The sequence below is a fragment of the Gadus morhua genome, chromosome 3 (genome assembly GCF_902167405.1).
Source record: "Gadus morhua chromosome 3, gadMor3.0, whole genome shotgun sequence".
Lineage (NCBI taxonomy): Eukaryota > Metazoa > Chordata > Actinopteri > Gadiformes > Gadidae > Gadus > Gadus morhua.
This window is the reverse complement of record NC_044050.1, coordinates 20,604,836-20,614,835: the sequence shown is the minus strand read 5'-3', so window position 1 is coordinate 20,614,835 and position 10,000 is coordinate 20,604,836. Positions and strand designations below refer to the sequence as shown.

Sequence of the window (10,000 nt, the reverse complement as noted above, 5' to 3'; positions counted from 1 at the left end):
TGTTTGTCACTGCAGGAGCAAGAACGTTTGAAGCACTTTTCAGAAACCCAATGTTTCAATTTATGCTACGTCTGAAAGAATCTGGAAATGTTATCATTGTGGCACTATCAAGTCCCACTGTGAGCTGTTCCCGCTATGCCTCCAGGCTGAGGATGCACTGGCTAAATCTTATATATGTTCAATGATCTATTTTTTTTCTGTTGTATTGTGCTTGTCCTGTCCTATGAGTGTATTTTATGGACCTGAGTCCGATAATAAAGCTTCAATCAATCAATCAATCAATCAATCAATCATCATACTTTCTACTTTGTTACTTCTACCTACGCACAAAACCAATGTGTGTGTATGGGCTTCATGTATCCTGCTTTCAGGTCTGGCCAGCTTTCTTTGGTTTGTTGGCTTCTGCTTTCTGGCCAATCAGTGGCAGGCCACAACTCCAGAAGAGCTGCCATTGGCCCAGGGCTCCGACGCTGCCAGGGCAACCATCGCCTTCTGCTTCTTCTCGATCCTGACCTGGGTCAGTATATAGCGCCGTCCGGTCCGGCTCCACTCTCCACGTTTGTGTCACCATGTGCGTTTATACATTTTAATCTTTCCATAACATACCCTGTCTCCATCTCCACGTCTTACCGAGGTGTGTGTGTGTGTGCGTGTGTATATGTGTGTGTGTGTGTGTGTTTGTGCGTGTGTGTGTGTGTGTGTGTGTGTGTGTGTGGGGGGGGGGGTCCTAGGGCTACCAGTGCCTGCTGACATTAAGCAGGGTTAAGGACATTGTCATCATGGAGGAAAAACACCGGCTCCTGCCTAAGAGCCCTCCCACCTCAATAATGCTGGTCTAACCTTGTGTTCCTCCAACCCGTCCCCCATTCCCGCTGCCTTGCCTGAGTCGTAATCGGTTTTGGTTTTGGTTTTTATTTTTATTACGACTTAGCACTTAAATGCGCTGTAAGCGATGCCGTCGTTTCGGCTAACTTTCGGTTCTTTTGTAGTTCGCACTCCCCCTTCCTGCCCTCCACGTCAGCAGAAACGCGGGTCTTGCACGCCTCCCGTCTCTCTCTCCCTGCCAGATTTTCTTCTTTCTTTTCTTCAGTCATTTTTTTTTTCCTGCTCAGCGTTCTGTTGTATAAGCCGTTCCCGGCAGCGCTGGAGTCGGTATCTTCGGGGACGTTCCTCCGTTGTCAGTCGGCACTGTAATCCTGCCGGCTGCCCGAGAACACGCAGAGAGGCCCGCCCCTTTTGTGGGGTTCTCTCTCCTGATTGGAGCTTAGATACCAGAGAGACTGGGAGACCCATGTTAGTGACTCAACACTTTGTGTCAGTGATGGCTGTCGGAATAAAGAGATAATTAACACTTTAATTAATAAATATCGCTTTCAGCGCCTTTAACAGCCGCGATCAGACCTCCCACGTAGTAGTCCTATTACAAATAGCAGAAACCTATTCGGGAACCAGCAAACCTTCTTCAGAGGTTGCAGGGATGTCAAACCGTAGCCTAGGTGGCCGAAGAGTCTGGGGGGAACTTTCTTCCCATCCGTCCGCTCGCCGCTGCTATCGGTCAGGGCAGCAGAGCGCCCAGGGCTGCTGGCATTTACTGGAGGTCACACGCTGACACTCGTACGTTCCCAGCCCCCAGAGCTTACCCGGTTAGTGGAGCAGTTCAGATCGCCGCTGGCAACCGCTGGTGTGCCGTCTGGTGGTGGGTCTGGTGGTGGGTCTGGTGGTGGGTCTAGTGGTGGGTCTGGTGGTGGGTCTAGTGGTGGGTCTGGTGGTGGGTCTGGTGGTGGGTCTAGTGGTGGGTCTGGTGGTGGGTCTGGTGGTGGGTCTGGTGGTGGGTCTAGTGGTGGCTCTAGTGGTGGTTCTGGTGGTGGGTCTAGTGGTGGGTCTAGTGGTGGTTCTAGTGGTGGTTCTAGTGGTGGTTCTGGTGGTGGGTCTAGTGGTGGGTCTAGTGGTGGTTCTAGTGGTGGTTCTAGTGGTGGCTCTGGTGGTGGTTCTAGTGGTGGGTCTGGTGGTGGGTCTGGTGGTGGGTCTGGTGGTGGGTCCGGTGGTAGGTCTGGTGGTGGGTCCGGTGGTAGGTCCAGTGGTGGGTCTAGTGGTGGTTCTGGTGGTGGTTCTAGTGGTGGGTCTGGTGGTGGTTCTAGTGGTGGGTCTGGTGGTGGGTCTGGTGGTGGGTCAGTGGGTCTAGTGTTGGGTCCGGTGGTGGGTCTGGTGGTGGTTCTGGCGGTGGGTCTAGTGGTGGGTCTAGTGGTGGTTCTAGTGGTTGTGTCTGGTGGTGGGTCTAGTGGTGGTTCTAGTGGTGGTTCTAGTGGTGGGTCTGGTGGTGGGTCTAGTGGTGGGTTTGGTGGTGGTTCTGGATTGGGTCCGGTGGTGGGGCTGGATTGGGTCCGTTGGTGGGGCTGGATTGGGTCCGGTGGTGGTTCTGGATTGGTCCGGTGGTGGGTCGGGTGGGTTGTTTGTTTCTCATCTCATCTCATCGCTCTTCATTCTGCTTCCTCTTCAGCAGAGTGTTTCAGAATAACCTGATGTGAAGGAGGCTTGGCTTTTGTGTTAATTATGTTCAGCTGAAGCATGCTAATGTATTGGTTACAGGCTCTTCCTATAATGTTTGTGTGTTTTCTATGTGTGTGTGTGTTGGCGTAAAATAATGTGTGTTTGTGTGTACATTCGTGTTTCTGTGTGTGTGTGTGTGTGTGTATTTTTTTTGTTTGAATGTGTATGTCTGCCTATGTGTATGTCCCTGTGTGTTCCTGCGTATGTGTATGTGTGTGGTGTGTGTGTGTGTGTATGTGTGCGCGTGTGTTACTAACAGGCTGTGCTGACACTGAGTGCGCTACGCCGCTATCTCTCCGGCGCCAACATGACATTGTTCACGTGGCAACACATGGACCACGCCCACGGAAGCGCCCGGGCCACGCCTTACCCCATCGCCAACGGCGCCACCATAGTGACCACCAACCCTTACCAGGCCCCGCCCTTCACCGAGACTCTGGACCCTCAGAAACTCACCCAGCAGCCAAGACGGATGACCCCCGCCTTCTAGAGACACTGAAGATGGGGGGGGGTGGGGGTAGAGAGAGAGGGAGAGAGAGAGAGAGAGAGGGAGAGAGAGAGAGAGGGAGAGAGAGAGAGGGAGAGAGAGAGAGGGAGGGAGAGAGAGAGAGAGAGAGAGAGAGAGAGAGAGAGAGAGAGAGAGAGAGAGAGAGAGAGTGTAGGGGAGAGAGTGGAGGAGACAGAGAGTAGGAAAGAGAGTGGAGGAGAGAGAGTGGGAGAGAGAGAGGATAGACAGAGAGGAGGAGAGAGAGAGAGAGAGAGTAGGGTGGACAGAGAGAGAGTAGGAGAGAACGAGAGACGGGGAAGGTGAGAAGTCGAGAGGGGGAGGCCGAACAGGGGAGGCGTGAGGTCGCACCATCACGGACTGCATGTGACAACAGCCACGCCTGTCCTGTCACCGGTCACGTCCCCCCGCCTGGCACCGGGCAGTATCGGGGCGGCGGATAACGTTATGTCAGTTTTTACCATGGCAACCGCTGGTCCCGTGTGCTACGTATAGAGCTACTGTTACCCTCTGTTTCACAGCACTGTCTTCTGTCTTCTCACACATGCGCACGGACACTCAATTGCAAACACATGTTCACACACACACACACACAAACACACACACGTTCACACAACAACATACCATCACACACCTACCTGCACAAGTGGTGCAGGCACTTTGCACGGACACATCCTAACCACCTGCTCACACACACACACACACACACACACACACAAACACCTCTACAACGACGCACATCCATCAACACCCAACCTATACAGCATGTTAATTTGGTGAGGTGCAGATTAACATAAATATTGACCCATTATGAGCATCCCGCTGCCTTACAAAGGGGCCTGAGGCCTCTTGAGAGGCCACTTAAAGGGTCTGACGTGGGCTGTGGAAGTGTCCCGGTGCTCTTAACATCATCTGCTTCTATTTAATATTAGTCATGTGGCCAACCCAGTGGGATCTGTGGCATCTGTGGCTCTCATTGTTTCCCAACAAAGACAGACAGGTGGCCTGGCCAATAGCTGCATAGAGTGAGGCGGCGGTGGCCGGAGCTCATAGACTGTAGGAGCATTTTCCTGGCAAGGGAAATGAAAAGGAGACCAGCTTAATGCATTCTGAATGCTGTAGTGTTTCAATGTGAAATATTCATGTGATTAAATATTTTATTGTGATATGCTGAAGTGGAATAATAAAATATGAAAATAAAACACGTTCACAACAAACTGAGCTGGGTTTGGCTTTCTGCACACGGGGAGACATTTTTTAATTTGTCAAACTGGGTTTCTCAAATGTGTCATAAATAATGGTTTTTGAGAGTTATATCCGGCACTATGTTGCAATCTTTATGAAATATCAAAACGTAATGAGAAGGGATTGAATATAACTCGGCCTACTTATCATTGTTTGCAAAGCCGCGATAACGGTCTGAAAGACTTTAATTCATTTATCAATTATGGTCTAATCTTTTGAATCAGTAAATAATTAAATGGGTTTTCATGCAGAACAAGCTACAATTATGTCTTGCTCAGGTAGCAAGGAAACCGATTTTTTATAAAACAGCAAACCACATATTTTGAATAAGGAGACCTTGGCTGAGTCATGGTGAAAGAAACAGGACAAAGTCTAGTATAAGAGTCAGGCAGGAAGAGATTTTATTCCAGCACAGTCCAATCACACCGCTACAGGTTCACTTACATCATATACTGCTTCCCGCCCTCAAGTCAATCACACTCATCCTCATCAAAATGGTGTCTCGGAGTAATCGTCATCATCATCATCATCATCATCATCACCAGGCCTAACAGTCATCCTCCTTGTCCGGCACTCTTCATCGTTCACCGCCATGCGCCTCTCATCTACACAAACCCTCATTCAGAAACAAAATCCCCAAAAACGACAAATCCCACCATTGCAGTTGTTTTAGTCACAGATGCTGGAGTAATAAAATATATTCTTCGCCATTTTTTTCGTTTTTCTTCCTCTTTCTACCTTCTTTTTCCGAAAGTGTATACAAGCTTGTAATATGCACCTGAAAAAAAGCCCTTTCGAAACACCCGTCTGTCTCTCTCTCTCCTCTCTCTCTCTCTCTCTCCCTCTCTCTCTCTCTCTCTCTCTCTCTCTCTCTCTCCCTCTCTCTCTCTCTCTCTCTCTCTCTCTCTCTCTCTCTCTCTCTCTCTCTCTCTCTCTCTCTCTCTCTCTCTCTCTCTCTCTCTCTCTCTCTCTCTTGAGCTTAGTCCCTAGGCCTACATTCCTCATCATCGTCGAACATCCTCCAGGGAAACAGACCCCACCCCGCCGTCTTCGTGTCTCTCAGCTACTCCAGAAACCAGGGGGGCGTCCGTTCCCTCCGTGGGCCGCCTAAAGGCCACAGACTTCACATGCAAACAACCGCCTCTATCTGAACTAGCACTACCCTGAGAATACTAAGGATGAGGAGATGGAGGGAGTGAGGGTTCACTGTAAATAGAGGGCTGAGGATGGTCTTAGAAAAATGATATTTGATCAAACATAAAAAGAATATTAAGGAGGAAAGAAGTGGAGAGAGGTAGAGAGGTCCAAGGTTAGATGGTCACATTAGAAGTGCATTAGGGTGGGTTTGGTGGAGGTGGTGGAGGGAGGGGGGGTACAGGAGATAATAGCAAGCGAGGGAACAGTGCTTGATTAAATATAGTGTAGGCGGGCGGGAACTACAACAGAGCTAAAGGCGGGATCGAGAGAGAGGAAAAGGGAATGTTTTTTTCCAACGTGGATTCAGTGTGCAAAATCAGTACCAAGGGGGAATACTCCACACTCCTATATACCGCCACACACACACACACACACACACACACACACACACACACACACACACACACACACACACACACACACACACACACACACACGCACACACGCACACACACACACACACACACACACACAGTCACTCACACACACTCTCGCCCACACACACTCACATGAGCTCTGTATCTGTTAGCACAGATAGTGACCCTGTAATTCGATGTGGGTGATGATTTGCTACGGGCTCGGCGTCACACAAAGGTCCTTCCTCGAGACGCGAGCATGTGTCTCTCGTCCCCGTGTCCGTGAGCACTCAGCCATCCTCCTTCCCGTTCGCCCAACGTTCCCCTCCTCGTCCCTCAGTCCTCTACCGACCCGCCCTCTTGCAGGTGGGGCGTGAGGCAGGTGGAGTCAAACGAGAGGGTCCTCCGCCGCAGCTCGACGCTGCTGTCCATCAGCTGCGTCGTCCCGGAGACGGGCTCCTCCCCCGGGGGCGGGCTCATTCTCTGCTTTATGTTCCGCCCTGAAACCGGAGACACTGATTGGCCGAGATGACCCCCCCTGTGCTCCCCCCCGGGGGGGCCGGGCGAGAGACGTCTGCTTTGGTGCGAGGGGCCGGGGGACAGCTGTGTGTGCGTGTGCGAGTGTGCGTGCGCATGGGCGTGGCCGTGTGTGTGTGCGTGGGCGCCGCCGACCGAGCTGTTGATGCGGTTCACCTCCTCGTCAGCGGCGTCGGGCTGGGCCCCCCCGCTGGGCTCCGGGGGTCCGGGCCTGGGGGCCGACTCCGGGACGGGGACCTGGAGGCTGCAGCCGCTGCGGGGGGTCTGGGGGTCGCTCTCTGAGTGGGGGCAGCCTGGCTCCGGGGAGGCCGCGCTGTGGCGCCGGCTGTACCCCCGGCTGGCGATCACCCTCTGGGGCGCGGCGTGCTTCAGCGTGTGCACGCTGGAGCAGCGGCGGCGGGACGGGCTGCTGCCGGGGTCCGGGTCCGGGTCGGGAGGCGGGGGGGGCCGCGGCCGGCTGGGAGCGCTGGAGGTCCTCGTCGGCCAGACCCCCGCCCTGGTCCAGGGAGTCACAGCGAATGGCCTCCTACACACACACACAAAGTGTCAGCAGGCACGCGCACACACGCACGCACGCACACAGTGGGGGCACGCACACACACACACACACACACACACACACACACACACACACACACACACACACACACACACACACACACACACACACACACACACACACACACACACACACAGACAAGCATTACTTGTTTTACATTTCAACAATTCCTGCTACGGTCCATGGACCAGCAATAGGCAGTTAAATGATTATTTAGAATTGTGATTGCCCACCTCCTAACAAGAACACACACACACATACCCACACACACACACACACACACAGACACACACACAGGGTTGCCAAATTGAGTGCGGCATTGACCTGAATTCTGCAAATTACTGTGGAAAGTAGTTTAATATTTCACATTTCACGCATTTAGATATCACTGCAATACAAAATTAATTTTAATGAGGTTGCTGGCTAAATACAATTAACATTTTTAATAATTTGCAATGTAAGGCAAGGATTGGAATAAGTATACAACTTAAATTGTTGAGCCCGGAAAGAATAGAAAAAAAATAGAATCTCATAGAATCGAATATGATAGTATCAAATCGAACACAATAGAATATGATAGAATAGAACATGAATGAATAGAATTTGAGGGAATGGAACATGATAGAATAGAATATGATAAAATATAATATGATATGATAAAATAGAATATGGTAGAATAGAATATGATGGAATTGAATATGATGGAATAAAAAATTATAGAATGTGATAGTATAGAAAATGATGGGAAAAGAATATGGTATAGCTGAATGCTAAATAATATAATACGATGGACTACAATACGATAGAACCCAATATGAAAGAATACGACACGATGGAATCAAAGGTGATGACCACAACAGACCCCCCCGCGGCCCACCTGTCTCCGCAGTCTGCCTGCAGCGCGGAACGGCGAGGGCCTCTGAGGGGCGGAGCCTTCGGGGACGTAGGAGGGGCTTAGCCGGGTCCGGTCCAGACTGTCCTCGGGGCTCAGCCAGCGGGAGGAGGAGCGCCTGCTGGCGTCGTGGGCGGGGCTAGAGGAGGAGGGCGTGGCCGGCCGGTTGATCCCGTGGGCGGAGCCACACGGGCTCAGTCTGTAGCCGTCGATGCTGTGGGCGGAGGTGAGCTTGGGCCGGTCCGAGCCGCCGCCGCCGCCGCCGCCGCCCGCCGCGTTGGGCCGGTAGGCGTCCACGCTGTGGGCGGAGTTGAGGCGCTGCCGCCGCAGGCCGGCGGCCGAGCTGCGGCGGTAGCCGTCCATGCTGAGGGCGGGGCCGGCGCGGCCCAGCGTGAGGCCGCCGCCGCCGCTCAGGAAGGGCGTGTCGCTGCTCTGCGTGGGGCTGAGGCGGATGACCGGCCGGCAGCTGCGGTCGGTGCCCAGCGAGGCGTGGCTGATGGAGGGCAGGGCCCAGGGCACCTGGAGCTGGGAGCCCGCCCCGCTGGAGGCCAGGGAGGACGCCGAGCCTGGGGAGGACGGCCGGGTTAGAACCATACGACAGGACTGATGGATCATACTGATGGATCATACTAATGGATCATACTAATGGATCATACTAATGGATCATACTAATGGATCATACTAATGGATCATACTAATGGATCATACTAATGGATCATACTGATGGATCATACTAATGGATCATACTAATGGATCATACTAATGGATCATACTAATGGATCATACTGATGGATCATACTGATGGATCATACTAATGGATCATACTGATGGATCATACTGATGGATCATACTAATGGATCATACTGATGGATCATACTGATGGATCATACTAATGGATCATACTGATGGATCATACCAATGGATCATACTAATGGATCATACTAATGGATCATACTAATGGATCATACTAATGGATCATACTGATGGATCATACTAATGGATCATACTAATGGATCATACTGATGGATCATACTAATGGATCATACTGATGGATCATACTGATGGATCATACTAATGGATCATACTGATGGATCATACCAATGGATCATACTAATGGATCATACTAATGGATCATACTAATGGATCATACTGATGGATCATACTAATGGATCATACTAATGGATCATACTAATGGATCATACCAATGGATCATACCAATGGATCATACTAATGGATCATACTAATGGATCATACTAATGGATCATACTAATGGATCATACTGATGGATCATACTGATGGATCATACTGATGGATCATACTAATGGATCATACTAATGGATCATACTACTGGATCATACTAATGGATCATACTAATGGATCATACTGATGGATCATACTGATGGATCATACTAATGGATCATACTAATGGATCATACTACAGGAATGATGGATCATACTAATGGATCATACTGATGGATCATACTAATGGATCATACTAATGGATCATACTAATGGATCATACTAATGGATCATACTAAAGGATAATACTATAGGACAATACTAATGTATCAGACTACAGGACAATACTATAGGTTATACTACATGTTAATACCACGGGACAATACTACATGTTAATGCTACAGGATAATCCTACAAGACAAAACTACAGGTTAATACTCCAGGATAATACTACAGAATAATACAACATGATAGTTGTACAGAACAATGCTACAGGATGATACTACAGAATAGTACTACAGAATAATACTACAGGACAACATTGTATAGGTCCATAATACGGGATGACATGGAACTGGGCCGACCATGCGGTCCTATTTCCCATACCTAACGGCAGCAGGTATCGGAGGCACATCTCGGCCACTTGAAAGGAGACATCAAACGGACGAGCTGATACGGGTTCATCACATACATCCCAGCAAATCAGGACTTAACTAATCAGGCCCCTCCACTCTGGATCGCTATGGTTACCTGAGAAGCTGTAGCCAGCGTAGATGTCATACCCAACGGGAGGGTAGGGGGAGCATCTGAATGGCTGGATGCAGCTGTCGCTAGGGAGAGAGAGCATGCGTCCCATGCTCATCAGGTTGCCATGGGAACACTCATCCTCCTCAACCTCCACCTGCCACCGACGAACACGGACA

The 10,000-nt window shown here is 50.5% G+C and overlaps 2 protein-coding genes across 3 annotated transcripts in view; one reads left to right on the top strand and one right to left on the bottom strand.

The window, feature by feature from the left end:
* The window catches only part of LOC115539972 (synaptogyrin-3), a 5,511-nt gene extending 2,390 nt beyond the window's left edge, over positions 1-3,121 (top strand). Inside the window, exons 3-4 of one of the 2 annotated variants that reach the window (XM_030350900.1) lie at positions 372-517; positions 2,807-3,121. In XM_030350900.1, coding sequence (XP_030206760.1) covers positions 372-517; positions 2,807-3,037 — 377 coding nt within the window. In that variant the 3' untranslated portion in view covers positions 3,038-3,121. Of the gene's footprint in view, positions 1-371; positions 518-731; positions 1,756-2,806 lie in introns of those variants that run through there. The other variant, XM_030350901.1, reaches the window with a different exon arrangement.
* A 2,084-nt stretch (positions 3,122-5,205) lies between these two features.
* The window catches only part of LOC115540786 (voltage-dependent T-type calcium channel subunit alpha-1G-like), a 30,870-nt gene continuing 26,075 nt past the window's right edge, over positions 5,206-10,000 (bottom strand). The window contains 3 exon segments of the mRNA XM_030352362.1: positions 5,206-6,913; positions 7,824-8,404; positions 9,828-9,978. Of these exon segments, the coding sequence (XP_030208222.1) occupies positions 6,551-6,913; positions 7,824-8,404; positions 9,828-9,978 (1,095 nt within the window). The 3' untranslated portion in view covers positions 5,206-6,550.